The 18,483-nt window shown below is 36.4% G+C and overlaps 1 protein-coding gene across 1 annotated transcript; it reads left to right on the top strand.

Moving 5' to 3' along the window:
* Positions 1-11,687: 11,687 nt before the first annotated feature.
* LOC120780384 lies at positions 11,688-12,425 on the top strand. The gene is made up of 2 exons (XM_040112672.1): positions 11,688-12,025; positions 12,105-12,425. Exons 1-2 carry the CDS (start codon positions 11,708-11,710, stop codon positions 12,423-12,425), a joined length of 639 nt encoding a protein of 212 aa, XP_039968606.1. The 5' UTR covers positions 11,688-11,707.
* The last annotated feature ends 6,058 nt before the right edge of the window (positions 12,426-18,483 follow it).

Below are 18,483 nucleotides of genomic sequence, written 5' to 3'. Positions count from 1 at the left end.
GTCCCCCTACCGCTCTTAAAACGTATCCATCGTTGCACAATGCGCTTATAGCAGGAACAGCCAAAAGCGCTACTCCCTTCCTTCCTTAGCGAGCAAAATGTGTCAAAAGTTGAGGCCGTAGTAAAAAAGCAGAAATCCGCCATCTTTTTTTGTTTTCATTTGAACAACGTTGCCATTACTCAATACGCATACATAGTTTTGAGCACTTCTATGCTTTCAATTACAATTTTTTATAATATAAAATATCAAAACTGAAAACAAACTATTAAAAATAGTTTATATATTTATAAATAATAGCACTCGACTCTGATTTTGAGTTATTTTAAGAAAAATTCAAACATATTGAAGACAACTTTTATAATACTACAGTATATCGAGATTTGCAACCCTACGTTGTGAGAGAGAAATCAGCTGACACGTTTCTACGGCAAAAATTCAAATGCCGTGAATCCCTACGGCAAAGAGGAAGGGAGTAGCGCTTTTCGCTGTTCACATACATTACGCTCCCATAAGATAAGTCGTATCAGCTGACACGGGCCACGGGTCTTCGTTTTTGGCTGTTTGCGCTCTTATGCTTTTCTAGCGCCACATAGACCGGGAGCTTACGAGTGCACTGCCCAACGATGGATGTGGAAGGAGCCACAATGGCATTGGACTCAAAGAGACATATTCGATATTATACTTATTTAAATGGATATTTTAGAAAATTTGTATCACCACTGACGTAGAAAAAATTATCGGACAAATAAAAATAGCAAAACAAGATTAGGAGTATTACAGAATTTTATGGAGTGAAAATAATAAACAAAAAATAGATGAATATGAGTTATCAACAGTGACCTATGGATAGTGGCAGTGCCATTTATCGCTGTACGTATATTACTTGAAAAAGCAAATAAGTGTCCAATTGAAAAACTACAAAAAATAATTAAAGGAGACTTATACATGAATGACCTTATTACTGGTGCAGATTCCGTCCAGGAATTGGTTATCAATTCATTAATAACATTTCTAATACTGGAGGCAATGAAATCATACAAGTAAAGGAAGATGAAGCTGTAAAAACACTTAGACTGCTTTGGGACTCACAGAAAAATCAGTTCCAATTAAAATAATTTGAACTTAATTCAAAAATTATTAAAAAGCTAAAGTTCTTTCTCAGCGTGCACCCACAATATACTTGTATTCGACCCACTTGGCTGACTTTCTCCCATAATCATTGTTGCAAAGTTATAAATTCAAAAACTCAGAAGATCTACAGAAAGAAGGGATGCAGTTCACAGAGAAACTGTGTTTTATAAAAAACTTACAGATTCCACGATGGAGAGGAACTTGTAGTTATAAACTCTCAAATTCAAATGCATGAGCTCTGTATTTTTTTTTAATATTTCTTCTTTTTAAAGCCTAACAATAGTTATAAAATTTTAATTATATTTAAAAAATAGACAAGCTCACGCTCTCTCTTCTTTTGAGGAGTGTTTGTATATATATTTTATTCTGCTGTCCTCTATTATTTTCCTTACCATAGGCTTACCAAGACCTTTATGGATATTTTCATTAAGCATGTACAACGGCGCATGATTGTTCTAAAAATTTTCGATTTTCGATTGGAACCTTTGTATTACGAGTACATCAATATTAGTTGTACACGTCGTACCGTACAGTTGAATGCCACTCATCCAAATCGGTTTTAAGGCCGCATTGTATAAAAGCTTTTTGTTGTCAAGGCTTAATTTAGAGATTTTTATTTAAAAACCAATTTAAATTTGCAGCTCTTATCTTCATGCAAGTTATTTTACTAGTTTCATGTATGATTTCTCCACGTACATATCTAGATGAATACCAAGATAAATTACTTCGTTCGCTTGGGGTACTAAAATATTATTAATTTTTACTGCCGGACACATATTTGGTCTAAGCGAAAATGTAACATGCTTACACTTTTGTTCATTCACATTTATACGCCAGTTAGCCAAGCTTTCTTCGACAGAACTTAAGTGCTCCGCTAATATTCTTGATGCTACATATAATGTGACATTTGTTGCGGATCAGTAAAATGTGTTATCCGAAAAAGTTGATGTCAATGCAACATTCTTTTGTGGTACAACAGCTCTTATCTGTCGTTCATCATTCATGAAACCTTCTACTTTAACTATAAATTTTCTATTATTTAAAGAAGAAGTTTTATAGAATTCTAAAGGTAAATTTTTTTAAATCTTATATTTATGAAAGGCCTTCATTCCACACCTCATTCAGAAATATTGCTGAATAGTAGTCACTTGCTCAAATGCTTATCTTATTTCGTTAGTAATTCTATTTACTTGTTCTATCGTGCCATGTTTTGCACGAAACCCGAATTGGTGCGTTGGTGTTATATAATTTTCGTGGAGGAAAGGAGACATCTTTGATAGTAACACATTTTTGTAGAAAGACAAGGTAGAAGACTGATTGGTCTCTACTAAGACTTTCTATCAGAATAACGTGCGACTTCTTCCATAACATTGGATAGTATCCAAAACTAAGAATTGCACTGAAGAGCAAAGAGGGCACCTTTACAGCAATTTTTGGTAACTTAATTAGCATATTTGAGGTAATGTTATTCTCTGCTTCGGCATATATGCCATGTCATCATATGCCGTAAATACATATATTTATTTCTCTTCATATTCTCGGTTAGAATATGTGAGAGAAATGTTAAAAATGTTAAAATTGTGAGGCGAATTCCGACCTACAATGTTAACAAATGCGGCGAATTCCTTACTTTGAATCTAACAAATGTTCGACATCGAACCTGCACCTTTTCTTTACATTCTCTGACTTGGCTTTATAGCACAACCAGTGAAAAACGCTACTGCCTTCCTCTCTTTTCCTTCCTCATCGGCAAAATGTGTGAACAGTGAAAAACGTGGTAAAAACGCAGAAATCAGCCATCTTTGTTTGTTTACATTTGAACAATGTTGCCATTGCCAAATACGCATATATAGTTTTGAGCACATCTTTGTTTTCAATTACAATTTTTTACAATATAAAATATCAAACCTGAAAACAAACTATTAAAAATAGTTTACATATTTATAAATAATAGCATTCGACTCTGATTTTGAGTTATTTTATGAAAATTTCAAACATATTGAACAGATTGAATTATAAAAGTTGATAATTACTACAGTATATCGATATTGGCAACCCTGCGTTGTGAGAGAGCAAACAGCTGCCACGTTTCTACGGCAAAAATCCAAATGTCATGAATTCTCACGTCATCCCACGTCAAAGAGAGGAGGGAGTAGCGTTTTTCACTGTTCAGTCACATTGCGCTCCCATAAGATAGGTCGTGCCAGCTGACACGAGCCACGATTCTACGTTTTTCACTGGTTGTGTTATTACTTGTTGTTCAGTTATCATTCCCTTTGTTAACTCGTACTGATCGCGGCAGTTATCACACTTAGCTGTCGCCGAAGCTTTTGTGTTTTCTGGGAGTTCTGCGTCGTCAGTATCTAGTACTGTATCTTACGCTGCCAGAAGGCGTGCCCATAGATTGTTAACACTTTCTAGTTTTATATTCATAACTGATTCCGCGATGTCAGCAATAGGGGAAGCCTGAAATCGTGTGCAATATCTTATAAAACTATCACTTTCAGTGATAAATCTCGATATTATATGATCTTTTGATCACTTTTGCTTTGTACCGTGCTTTGAGCGTATAGCTTCTGCAGGTGTACTTTTTATCGTCATCAGCCATTTTTGGAATTGTAAGAAATTTACCTGATTTATATTCTTTTGAATCTGTGCTCATTAAGAATAAAAATTTGATGAGATATATCCGATAAATGCTGAAAACCGAAACTTTTTTAAGTAAATAAGAGTTGTTATTCCCGTAAATTTACTAAAATACGCGTTAATCGTTTTTGTTAACCGCACTATTGTATTTAGTTGCGATTTTATATTTATTTTTATATATTTTCTATTACGGATTTATCCATATGTCCTTGTGTTTAAGCACTCGTAAAAGAGGTATAGGAAGTCAATATGTATATATGTACGTACAAAATATATATGGGGACGCTATGTGCATATTTATGTGCATATGATATGCTAAATTGGTTGGTATACAATACTGCTTGTTTTTGTGATACAAAGAACAAGGAAGTATTGTTGAATAATATTTGCTTAAACGGGTATGCATATAAGTACATATGTACTAATGTATTGATCGTTAATAAAATTTTATTATTTATTAATTGTGTTTTTTGGTTTTTTGTTCAAATTCCGCACCGCTTATTGCTTATAATTAAGCTATTATCGCAGTTTCTAATAATTTATGGGGTATTCTTGTCTAGGATTTTGAAGAATCGATTTTTTTTGCATATCTTGAAAGTTTAGACTTTCAAAAATATGACCTTGAAAGGATTTTTCAAAATTGGACTTATTTTCGGAGATACAGCCGTGACGTCCGTGTTCACTAGAATTGTCTCCTAAACTTTAAACGCGTTTTTCTCAAAACTGACTTTTTCGGAATGATACCCACGATTTCTCAGGTTCTACTGGACCGATTTACTTGAAATTTTTGTAGAGTCTTCTTTATAGGCTTGTCTATGGTTGGAACTAGCCCCATCCATTTTTATTTTTATTATTTTTAAAATATTCGAAATAGTCAGAAAAAGTGATCCAAAAAAATTTTTTTTTAGGCAGTCGCCATTTTGTGAAAGAAATTTTACCCACTTTTCCGTAGTTTCGGCCATTGCGACATTACTCTAGATTAATAATCTTTTTTTTTTTGGTTTCAGATAACTAGGAGGGTTGAAATCATGGGTATGGTCACGTGGAAATTTTTAGAGACCCCCGACTTCGTCAGCTCATAATTTTTGAAATTTTTTACTTTTTTTAGTTTTTAATTTTTTTCTGTACTCTTCTAAAATTAACAAATAACTAATAAAAAATGGGTGGTAAAAATGTTAATTGCCTTATTTACGACACTTTAAAAATTACCTGAAATTCATGCTTCTAGACCAGAATACCCCCATAAGATTTATTATTCTTTTTATGTTTTGGATATACCCCCTAAATCAGGGTATATATATATTATTATTAGGTTTGTATTTCATTTTGTATGCATAAAAATATTGGAGATATATTTTGTCAAACTGTTCCCATTTTGAAATCGATCAAACGGATTATATAGGTTTTATATATGATAAAACCGTATGATATCATACATATTTACATACGTTAATGAAAAATGGAAACGACTTACTTTATCTCCTATTTCCTCCTGTGTTTAATGTTCCTTTCCTAATTTCCTCCTTTGTTTAGTGTCCTTTTGCTTCCGTTTCCTCCTTGTATGTATGTATGTAGGTATGCATTAGTTGTTATGTTTTTCTAATTATATCGCTCCCAATTTATGTGTTAATTTTTATGGTTAGAGCGCGCCCGATTTATGTTTTACTTTTTGGTATTTTTATGGTTATTGCGCGAGTTAATTTTTACATTAAGTAAAAATAAGTCAAAAGAATATATTTTGAGCTGCACCAAAATGTGTACTCTTTATTTATACTCTTAAGACTAACTTATTACATGGTTCTGACTACTATTTATACTAACTAGTATGATACTTATTACTAGTTGATAGTTTGTTTAGATATAATACCATATATTTTATTTTACGTTCCTTAACTCGCTCCCGATCCATGTTTTAATTTTAATATTTATATTTGTTATTATTATTGTTGTTTTTTCTCACAGCACTGTAATCTTCTTGTTTTTTTTATATTATTGTTGTATATGTGGTGACTTAGTCGCAGCAATTTATGTTTGTATTTTTTTTTAAATTATATACATACCTATATGTACATATTTTTATGCTTTTTGCACCTCACTTTTATTTATATGGTTAACATATTTAACTTTCTTTTATGTATATATGTATTTGCAGCACAGTATATATTATATATACATATGTATTTACTATATGTATATTATTTTTGGTTACTGCACTTGTTGCTTCCCTAAACTGGTTTTTGGCACATATGTTTTTTGTTGTTTGCCTTTTTATTTGGTTTTGTCACTTGTTATTAACTTTTCGGTTTTTATTACCGCACTTTCTCACAAGTTAAAATTTATTTATTTTTTTTTTTTGAAATCTTAATTTTTTTGTACTGTTAGGAACAGTGCCTTTCTTTATGGCTTGAAGGACCATGTACAAAAACTCACCTTATGGTCACTCACTCACTTTTTGTTAAAAATTTGTATTTTTTGCGAAATGCACTTAAAAATTGTTATTACAAAATGAATTGAAATGATGAAAATTATTACAAATTAAAACAGTACCTACTTTTAAAAACGTTAAATATATACAGGCGGGTAAATAGCGGACGGGGAGGCTTCGAAAGCGGAGATGTTGGTCGATCGACGTCGTAATGACAAAAGGTGCGCGTTCCCTTTTGTTCTAATTGGTATGCTGGATGGTGTCATCGTGTTTTGGTACATGTGCGTGTGTGCGTGTTAGTGTGTAGTGTTCTCTCGCGTGATGAGGTGAATGCGAGCTTTTGATTATGTGGTGATGGGTGTGTTTCGGTGTGGTGAAGTGATGTGAATATGATGTGACGTCACTACTCATTTAGTCAATACCATTCCAAAGATATTGAATTTTTCGTCCCCCCTAACCTACTCCCAACTCAAGCCTCTCCCGCGGGACCACCGATTAAGTATTACTTCGTGGGAGGGACAGGACATTTAAGTCTCATCTATCGGGCGGACTGACGGACGCCTAATTTGTTCAAAAAGTCTCAGTTGTGTCATTATGGATGCTGACGCTTCGTTGACAGCTTTCCATTTATCAGTCGACTGACACATGAGTGTCGTTAAATTATTGACTGTAAAACTACCATCGAGTGTGGTTTTTAGCTTTTCCCTTGTATTCGAAAATCGAGGGAAATAAAATAGTACATGTTCCGAGTCTTCTATATACTCTGTACACGTCGGACAGTTCGGACTAATGTCATTGTGGAATCTAAAAAGGTAGCTTTTAAAGCATCCATGTCCACTAAGTATTTGGGTCAGATGGTAAGCTAGATCCCCATGTCGCCTCTCTATCCACGAGTGGATGTCCGGTATAAGTCGATGAGTTCAGCGCCCTTTGGTTGAGGAATTCCACCGATCCTGCCACATTTTAGTGCTCTTGTTTCTCTCCTCTGTCCTTGCCAATTCTGTTTTAGGCGTTGAAAGCTGATATAAATGCTCGAGTTCATCTCCCTGGATGTCAATGAGCGGCATGCTGGCTAATACTTCAGCAGCGTCGGTTGATATAGTCCGGAAAGCACTTATTACCCGAATTGCAGAAAGCCTATGCACTGTAATTATTTGTTTAGCATACGATTTTATATCCATTGCCCGTATCCATACTGGTGCCGCATAAAGTATTACGGAACTCATTGCCTTCGCTATTAAGAATCGCCGGCTGGAACGCACACAGCCTCTATTGGTCATCATTCTTGATAGGGCATTATAAATTTTGTTTGCCTTCGCGGAAGAATACTCCAGGTGTTCTTTAAATTTTAATTTGTAATCCAATATTACTCCCGGATACTACAGTTGCGGCTGCGAAGTAATCTCGCATTCCCCTATGGTGAGCTCTTTTCGTTCTTCTATCTTCCTGGTGCTTATGAGTAAAACTTCTGTTTTTTCCTCCGCCAGTTTCAGACTCACAGAAGAGAACCATTGGCGTAGGCCATTTAAGCACTCGTTACATTTATTTTTCAGGTCGGCTAAATGTTTGGCCACTGCTACGACCATGAGATCATCCGCATAAGCTACTAGTTTAACGTCTGCTGGTTGCTGTCTTCTTAGCACCCCGTCATACATAAGGTTCCATAATAGTGGGCCTAACACTGACCCTTGGGGTACTCCACTCGAGATAGAGTAGCTCTTGTTGCCTTCGTCCGTATCAAAAATCAGCCTTCTGTTTTTAAAATAGCTCATTATTATGTTTATGAGGTATTCGTCTCGTCATTTTGCCGAGTTGAACGCATTCTTGACATCCAGGGTAATCAGCGCGCAGTACTTTTTTGTGCCACCTTTCCATCTTTTGCCACTTACTGCACATTTCGCAGTATCGACGACTTTTCGTAGTGCGTCAATAGTGGATCTCTTTCTTATAAAGCCGTATTGTCTCTGATAATCCGCCGGCTTTTTTGGATTGCTAACTCCAAGCGGTTTCGTATTATATTTTCGTACACTTTACCCATTGTATCGAGCATACACAGAGGTCGGTACGATGAAGGTTCTTCAGGTGGTTTCTTTGGTTTTGGGAGCAGAACCAAACGCTGTACTTTCCAAGAGTCGGGAAATACCTCTTCCTTTATACAAGCGTTGTACATTTTAGCGAATACTAGAGGTTTTGAGCTTATGGCTTCCTTCAGAGCTCTGTTTGGTATGGCATCCAATCCGGGCGCTTTGGTGTTTTTGATTTTCTTTACTATTGCCAGTAGTTCGTCTTCCGTGACTAACGGGGGTGACTCTGCAGCTTCGTTTCGTCGCTTGGCATATGAAATTCGGTCATGTTTCGGGAATAATGTTCCGACGACTTTTCCCATAAAAGAGTCGTCTTTTGATTTTTTGCTTCGGGTAATTGCCGACTTAAGAAGCTTCTTGTGGCTTTTAAATTCTTCCCTAAGACGATTTTCGTTCGTTTCGCCACGGTTACGCTGTAGACGCCGTCTAGCTGAGTGGCAAAGCTTTCTCAGCGTGGAAATTTCCTCATTCCACCAATATACAGGCCGCCGCTTGTTGTGATGTGATGTTCTGCGCATTGTTGCATCGCATGCTGCGGTCAGTTCTTTTCGCACTGCTGACACCAATTGGAGGCGCTGTCACCTGATGCCTTCGATGCGCTCCAGACCAGCTCAAACAGGTCTGGGTCGAACTCTTGTTGCTTCCAGCTTCGCTTTCGGGAGGTGTCTCTGCTAAGAAGTTCCTGCTCTCGGGAATACGAGATTTGTGCTATAATTGCCATATTATCGCTGTTTGTGTATATGTCAGACACCGCCCACTTAATGTGCCTAATGTGACAGCCTTAAGAGGAAATCTTCGAATTCTGTGATAGCTGCGCTGGGACGGGCATAGCAACTTACAAAATAAATCCCCTGAATATTCGCCCATGTTAAGCAATTGTGGGCTTCTCTGGAGCAGGTCTTAAAAGGTTGCCCTTCACAGGACCATATTGCTGCTTTGCCAGATTTGTCTGCAATCCATGTGCTTTCCGGACGCTGGGAGTATTGTTCACTTAGCATGGCGACATCGATGTTCTCTTCTATGATTGTCTGATCTAGCAGGTCTTGTGCTGCTGCGCAATGGTTTAGATTCAGCTGTAGTATCCTCATTTACTTAGAGATTTCGTCATCTCGAGGTACTTTGGGCAAGTCGTACTCAATACAGAGTGCTCCCCTTTGCAGAGCATGCAGCTCGGAGTGTTTGTACACGATTTTGCCAAGTGTCCGGCGGTTTCACAGCGTGTGCATAGGGAAGATCTGTCTGTCAAACTGCAGCATTTACGAGCCATGTGACCCAGATGGAAACACTTATAACACCTGGGAATAGGCGAGTATTCTCGAAGGCGACAGTTCGACCACCCAATCTTTATTTTTCCCAGTTTGAGTGCGGGCTTAGCATCTTGAGCGCGCATATATACAAGTGCTATTTGTGTGCCACTACGCGTTTTCCGCAGACTTTTGACATTTGCTATCTCTAGATTTTGGATTCCACACTCCCTTTTCAGTGCTGAGCAGATTTCTTCGGGCGTTGTTATTTCGTCCAGGTCTTTGCATACAATCGTAACGTTGTGGGTTTTAGGCTGTATCATAGCCATTTCTCCAACCACTCCTTCCAGGGCGCTTTGGAAAGATTCGGCTTTCGTGTCTGCTCCATTTTTCAGTTCTAGAAGTAGGTCCCCTTTAAGTGTTTTTCGAACATAGGTTACGTTCAAACCCAGCTCCTCTAGTACGCTGTCACTTTTTATTTTCCGCAGAATATCTGCATACGACGCCCCTTCTTTCTTCGTAATAATGATGGCATCCGGTTTTGTTTTAATTTTCTTCTCCATCGGTTTCCTCTTTTTAACCACGTCTACCCATCTCTCATTTGAGTTTTGAAGAGTCGTGGTATCCTTTTCATTTACGTTTTTTGGCTTTTTTGTGGGTGGTAAAAAGCCTGTTGCCTCTCGCAATCGTTTTGGGGTGTTATCATCTCTACCAATAGGAACTTGAGATGATTTTCCTGCTAACACTCTTCTCGGTGGGTTTTCCACTTTTTCAGCTTTGGCGTGTAATGTCACAATGTTACTCAAAAGTTCGCGCATAGCCTGGTTAATATGCCTTTGGCCGGCCATCATGCTCTCCAACTCTTTAATTTTCTTTCCCAATTTGCAAAAACTGCTAGCCGTTTCTCCGTTTTGCGATTCCTCGGGTTTAGCGCTTTTGCTTACATGATCGGCAGTATCACATTGCTTATTTGGTCCAGCAGCGGCGGACTCCTCGCTTTTTCCATTAGGCGGCGTTCTCGTTATTTTGGAAATCCTTCGGAAAGGATTATCCGGTGTTCGCCCCATACTATTTTCAGAGGCCATGCCTCCGAAAAAAAACAAATAGTCTGGGAACACCTGTCGCTGTATATGTTCAGTCCCTAGCCTTACTGCTTAACTAAAAACAAGACGGTTGGCAATCCCAGAACAGAACAGAAAAAAGGGGACAGCTGATACTTGTGTTTTCATTGGTTGGCAATGCGCAAACCAAAAGGAAAAACGAAAACACGAGGAGGGGAACAGCTGATCGATCAAAATAACAACGGCAGAAAAAAGAGGAAAAATACAAATTAACTGCACGCTGTTATAAGGGGAAAATTAAATTTATTTTGCAAATTGTCGCGTAAAAAACACAAAAAGGTATGTGCATATCTATATATATAAAAATCAATGCCACTTTCTTTGTAATTTCATCACTCATAAACGGCTGAACCGATTTGGCTAATTTTTTTTTGTTGTATTTTTTATTATTAGGAGAAGGTTTTTATGTAAGAAAAAATTACGAAAGTTGCCGGAAAACCTCAAAAAACTGCCCTTTTCTTTTTCCCATACAAACGTTTTATTTTGTATGTATATACATATGTACATACATACATATTTACATATGTAAGTAAAAATGATTGTTTGTTTGTTAGTAACGCTAACATTCGAGAACGGCGGAACCAATCTTCATGAAGTCAGAAGTTGTTCGCTGTGGATCTGGAAAGGGTTAGATATACCATACCATATACTTTTCATTAGGAAATGTCGAAAAATTAGAAATTTCCAAAAAGTGACTTTTCATACAATTCTTTTTTGTTTTGTTTTTCAATATTTTGATTAGTAAATTATTTGAATCGTTCAATTTCGGTCGCTTACTTTTTTATTTCGGCTATTTCAAAGAATAATTATTGAAAGTTCTTCAGTGAAAACTGTATGTGTGTTTGAAACGAAGTGATCATATAAGAAATTATTTTAAAGAAAATGCCGGCATGTCCAAAATCAAACATAGGTCGACGTACTCGAAATGCTCGGGGCGTGTTGTCACAAAGAGTATCACAAAGTGCAGTGCGACGTCCCCGAAATAGATTTGAAGAAGCTCATCATGCAAGAAATCCAGCAAGACCTACGTGAATACGACGTCGTGTTTTGGAAGATATGTTCCGTGCTGCATTTGATTACGACCCTTCAATCGACTATAATGTACATGGATATATTGGAATGATGGATGTTATATGCCCACATTGTGAAGCGGCTAGATTCTCGGGTGAAACGGCTGGAATGTGTTGCGTTAACGGGAAAGTAAAATTGCCGGAATTTGAACCGCCTCCTGAACCATTGCAGTCATTAATTTTTGAGACATCACCAGAATCGAAACATTTTTTAAATCATATACAAGAGAAAAATTCGTCTTTTCAAATGACTTCTTTCGGCGCTACAAAAATTATAAGAGATCAATTTATGCCGACATTTAAGGTGATTGCATGGAATATTTGATGGTTTTTTCAATGAATAGGGAAAAATTTATTCCTATAACATTGCATACATATTACAGATCCAAGGTCAAATTTATCACCTAGCGGGTTCATTGTTACCGCTCCCCGACGCTAACCATCAATTTTTACAAATATATTTCATCGGAGACAAAAATCGTGAATTAAATCAACGCTGCACAATTGGTTCTCACACAAAAAGAGAAATTCTTTGCGAACTACAAGATTTTTTTCATCAGCACAATGAATTAGTCCAATTGCTCAAAACTGCTATGGATCGGTTGCCATCTGATAATCACAGAATCGTTATAAGAGCCGATAAAACTCCAACTGGAGAGCATTCAAGAAGATTTAATGCACCAACCATTGATTCCATTGATTAAGTGGCCATTGTGATTGTTGGCGATCATTTTCAATCTCGAGATATTATTCTTCACCGTAGAAATGAACAATTACAATTCGGAGCTTCATCGTTGTTACGATGCATTACAGTATCCTACATTGCACTGGAATGGCCATGATGATGACCATATAAATATCCCAATGATTAATCCAAGCACAGGTACATAATACATATCGTGCTGATAAATATTTCGTTTAAATAAAAGATTTCGATTTTGAATTGAAAACTTCTAAAACTATTTTTTACAGGTCTTGATGCTCAAAAGAAGGTCAGCGCCATGAATTATTAGTCATACAGATTAATGATTCGCGAAGGAAGTTCAAATTACATTTTGAGATGTGGAAAACTGTTTTTTCAATACATTGTGGACATGTATGCGAAAATTGAGACTGAACGTCTCAATTACATCCGGTTCAATCAAAGTAAATTGCTATCAGAAGAATACATACATTTGCGTGATGCAATAACAAATGATGGGAATTTGAATGATATTGGACGTCTGACGATATTACCAGCATCTTATATTGGAAGTCCTCGCCATATGCACGAATATGCTCAAGATGCGATGTCATACGTGAGAAAACGGCCGACCAGATTTATTTATTACATTCACATGTAATCCGAAGTGAAGCGATTTTCAAAATAATTTGTTTGACGGTCAATCAACAACAGATCGTCACGATATAAATGCACGTGTTTTTCGGCAAAAATTAAAAGCGCTGATGGATGTAATTGTGAAATTGCGCGTATTTGGAGAAGTGCGGTGTTATATGTATTCAATCGAATGGCAAAAGAGAGAATTGCCGCACGCACATATATTGATATGGTTGGTTCGTAAAATCACACCAGATGAAATTGATAGTATCATATCAGCCGAGATACCAGATCAAACAATTGATCAAGAATTATTTGAAGTCGTCACAAAACATATGATTCATGGCCCATATGGCGTACTAAATATAAATTCACCATGCATGATTGATGGCAAAAGCTCAAAGCGTTATCCCAGAGCATTGACTTCCGACACAATAACAGGCAATGATGGATACCCGTTGTATCGACGACGGTCTACTGAAGATAACGGTCAATCAGTAATGATGAAAATTCGTCATCAAAAAATCATCGTCAATAATCGATGGGTTGTGCCATATTCACAACTTCTGTCTAAAATATTTCAGTCTCACATTAACGTTGAGTATTGTAATTCCGTCAAGTCAATCAAATACATTTGCAAGTATGTGAATAAAGGAAGTGATATGGCTGTCTTTGAAGTACCTGATGCTGACAATAGGAACGATGAAATTACCCGATATCAAATGGGCCGATACGTTAGCAGCAATGAAACAATTTGGCGAATATTTGCGCTTCCATTGCACGAAAGACATCCTGTTGTTGTTCATCTAGCGGTGCATCTTGAAAATGGTCAACGTGTTTATTTTACTACTGAAAATATACAGCAGAGAGCAGCACAACCACCAGCGACTACTTTAACTGCTTTTTTTCGACTTTGTGAAACCGATACATTTGCCAGAAGTTTGCTATATACTGATATACCTCAGTATTACACATGGAATACATCATCAAAAGAATTCCAACGACTTAAACAGGGTACAGCAATTGATGGTCACCCAGGTATATATTCAACAGATGCTTTGGGGAGAATGTATACGATTCATCCCAACAACGCGGAATGTTTTTATTTGCGATTGCTATTGATGAACGTTCAAGGACTGAGATCGTTCGAATAGTTGACGGTCATTTATGTGAGACGTATCGCGAGGCATGTCACCTACTGCATTTGTTGGAAAACGATTCACATTGGGAATCGACGCTTCAAGATGCATGTGTTTCATCTTTACCACAACAAATAAGAATGCTTTTCTCGATTATAATATCAACATGCATGCCGTCGAATCCACTGGAATTATAGAACAAATATCAAGATTACATGACGGAAGATATTTTGATTCGGATGCGTCGTACGTCAAATAATCCAGATTTGATGATTACCTTGGAAATGTACAATGAAGCATTAATAATCATTGAAGATATGTGTCTCAAAATTGCGCATAAAGCATTACCACAGTTATCTATGATTTCACCTGATCGTCCGATGCATGATTTGATGGATCAAGAATTGCAACGTGAACAACAATTCAATTGTGACGAATCAATGTATGTATCTATGTATATCAAACAATTTTGCAAGCTGTTTCTGTGGGATGAGTGTACAAATTAAGCGGAAATCAACAGCTGTTTGGTGGTGCCTTGATATTGTTATCAGGTGATTTTCGCTTGAAATCTTCTGCTCTCTGGAGATTTGTGAAAAAATTAACGTGGAATGGCAATATGCGTGTCCTATTACAAGACGATTCATTTGCATATCAGTTTTCGGAACAATTGTTGGATATCGAAAATGGAAAAATGCAAATCGACAATACTAATGAAATGATCACCTTGCCCGAAAATTTTTGTACAATTTTGCAAAGAAAAGAAGAATTGGTCCAATGCGTTTCCCCAAATATCATTCAGAATCACAGAAGCCATGATTGGTTAGCAGAACGTTCAATATTGGCACCGAAGAATATGCACGTCAATGCAATGAACTTCCAAATTCAAGAAAAATAGCCAGGTGAAGTCATAACTTATAAAGCCATTGACAGCGTTATGGATGAAGATGAAGCTGTGAATTATCAATTGAATTTCTGAATTCATTGGAACCACCTGGTACACCGCCACATCTTTTGAATTTAAAGGTTTGTTCATTACTTTAATCATTACAGAATATAAATCTGTAAGGAGGTTCAATGAAATATATTATTGATTCCATTTTTAAGGTTGGTTCACCAATCATATTACTACGGAATATCAATCCTCCAAAAATGTGTAATGGTACACGACTGGCAATAAAGAAGCTAATACCAAATTTGATTGAAGCAACTATACTCAATGGCAAAGCGAAATAAGCTTATACCACGTATTCCAATGATTCCAACAGACATGCCATTCGATTTCAAACGTCTGCAATTTCCGGTGCGTTTATCATTTGCCATGACTATAAACAAAGGACAAACATTTCAAATATGCGGAGTAAATTTGGAAGAATCGTGTTTTTCACATGGACAATTATATGTTGCATGTTCGAGAGTCGGTACTGCACATCGTTTATTCATTCATGCACCGGACAGTAAAACTAAGAACGTTGTTTATCAAAATGTTTTAGATTAGAACTCGAATTTTTGAGATTTACAATTTATTATATACGCTTATGTAAAAATAAGAGGAAACTGAAGAATAAATACTTTCAATGTTTGAAGAGTATTACTTTGCTGAATTTTTTATTGAATCGCTATGACAATTTTCTTATTATTTATATTTATGTACGCTTCTCAATGTTAGTGTTTTAACAATTTTATGGAGTAAATGGATAATATCGTACGAATGCATTCTCATGAACTGCATATCCGTTATTAACAATACATATCTTGGTCAATCCTCATCCTTAATTCATAATCGTCTAAATTTATGAAAAAGGTTTCGTCTATTTGTATCATTATTTTCATAGTGAAAGATTTGTTCAAAGCAATTTCTTCAAAATATTTGATAGCTTCTCGCGACCAGTATTTCCCATTACTTGGCTTGATATTTGCTAATCGGCAATTCAGAATTTGCTCTACATCCTGGTATTCCCTTTCTTCCGATCTGAATTTTACGGTGAAGCACGATGGGCTATCAATCGACTGAACAACAACTGTTTTTTCCTGAAGATAATCAGAATGGAATGTTCTTCTCATATCGAATCTTTTCATCGTAATTTTTTGTATGGTATACTTGGAAATACAAATTTTTTTTTATTATATTGAATTATATTGTATTTGTTATTGACTTTTTTGTTTGGCTGTTAACTTACTGTTTTATTACACTTTTATGAATGGAAAATCACATTATTTTCAAATATAGACCATGAAATTTCAGGTTTTTTTGTTTGCTAAATAAGTTGACTTTTGCTCAAGTAACAATATAATGTGACATTACTCATTCATGTCAAATACTTATTTTTTTGTTTCTCTTATGCTTTTGTTTACACTCAAACGTCAAATAAATAAAAATTTAGATTTGTCGTTTGTGGATATTTCATAAAATCTGAAAATACTCAATTGCTTTGGCAAATTTATCGCATATTTGAATATTCAATATGTTTAAAAAGAAGTTGACAAAAATGTCTATAATGAAAAAAAATGAAATGAAGTATAATAGGCGATAAATATTTATATTAAAAAAAATTTAATAAATTATTATATTAATATATTTACGAACTGCGCAGCAAAGCGCGCCGGGTAAGCTAGTGAAACATAAAAACATATAAATAAATAAATAACACATATTTTTAGAATAAAGTAATGCATTTTTTCATTGTATTTAAGAAGCTATTAAGAAAGCGCCGCTAGATTGACCATTTCTCCCACTGTGCGGTGCCACGCTTTCACATCGGCTCCCATAAAGCTTTCTCAAACTATCTTGGCAGTAATTTTTTACGTCTCTGACACATTTAGTTATTGATTTATAGCGTTTTTAGTAGTGTTGAACAGTACCGTTAGGGAGTGAACGGGGTTTTCATCCGATTTCACATTATAGATAGGAGTTTTCATAGTATTCGCGCAGAACGAATTTGGTGGTAAAGCGGCTTAGAAGATATGCACAATAAACTTATTAGAGGGTGGATCCACGCCAACTTTTACAAATTTTTTCTTTTACAGGTGAACTTTCCTACTGCGATTCCCTGTGCCAAATATGAGTTTTATACCTTAATTAGCTGATTAGTTATGGCACTTTATAGGTTTCCTGTTAATGACCATGCGGGCGTGGCAATGGTCCGATTACGCCCATCTACGAATTGTAACTTTGTTTAGTAACAATAAACCTGCATACCAAGTTTCATCAAGATATCTCAATTTTTACTCAAGTTACAGCTTGCACGGGCGGACGGACAGACAGTAAACCGGATTTCAAATTTTCTCGTCGCGCTGATCATTTATATGTATGTATATAATCCTATATCTATCTCGATTAGCTTTAGGTGATACGTACAACCGTTAGGTGAACAAAACTATAATACTCTGTAGCAACTGGGTGCAAGAGTATAAAAACTGTAGGAACTACGCGAGGATATAAACAGGAACTCGGGTATAAAATAGTAATGAAGAAATTCGGTGCTCGAGCGAAGCGGCTTAACCGCAGCCAAAGTGGATCACATTGTAAACACCTTATTCCACACACACGAAAAAAGGGTTAGTGATCCAGAACATACTTTACGAACTCCGCAAATTCCCCAGTTTACCCTTGAAGAGCTGCAACTAGCCACTTGCAAACTTAAGGACAACAAATCTCCCGGCACGGACGGGATCCTAGCAGAAATCCTCAAACTAATCGCTTCAGAGCGGTCGGCAGTACTACTGAACATGTACAACACCTGCCTTGAAGTTGGAATATTCCCTGATCCATTGACTATGCATGCTTGACACAGCGGGCTACTTAAACCCAGACTCCAAACGGCTATCAATAATGCTGGAGGAATTTCCCCAAGACAAACACGGCTCAGCAGCGCTAGATGGGTGAATATGATCGACGCTCTTGAAAAAAACCTTAAGATCCCCGACTACCTCAGAGCTGGGCCGGGGCTACCTTCGCAGCACAAAATTGCTGTACGAAACTAGAGAGGGATCACGACAGATAGCTGTCACGTCAGAAGCAGCACAATAATCCATGCTAGTCCAAGACTTGTGGAACGTCAGCTAAAACGAAATATTAAAACTTGAAATGCCAGACGAGTCGTACTTAATTGGCTACGCGGATGACATTTTTTTTGTTTTTTTTTTTATTGAAACGTAACAAGGATCTGGTTTTATATTCCATTCAAATTGCAACTAGTGACTAATTTAAACTAACAAGCAATATTTTTCATAATTTATAAGGTACAACAATAAAAGCCTCTATTAAAAGCTTTATTCAAAAACTAAGCTTTGTATTAAAAACTAAAT

This window comes from Bactrocera tryoni, unplaced genomic scaffold, assembly GCF_016617805.1.
Source record: "Bactrocera tryoni isolate S06 unplaced genomic scaffold, CSIRO_BtryS06_freeze2 scaffold_25, whole genome shotgun sequence".
Classification (NCBI taxonomy): Eukaryota; Metazoa; Arthropoda; class Insecta; order Diptera; family Tephritidae; genus Bactrocera; species Bactrocera tryoni.
This window is presented reverse-complemented; position numbering and strand designations above follow the sequence as displayed.

Coding starts and splice junctions, on each gene's coding strand:
- LOC120780384 (XM_040112672.1), top strand. CDS start 11,708: ATGTTCCGTGCTGCATTTGATTACGACCCTTCAATCGACTATAATGTA. Junction 12,026..12,104: donor AATTTATGCCGACATTTAAG/GTGATTGCATGG, acceptor TACATATTACAG/ATCCAAGGTCAAATTTATCA.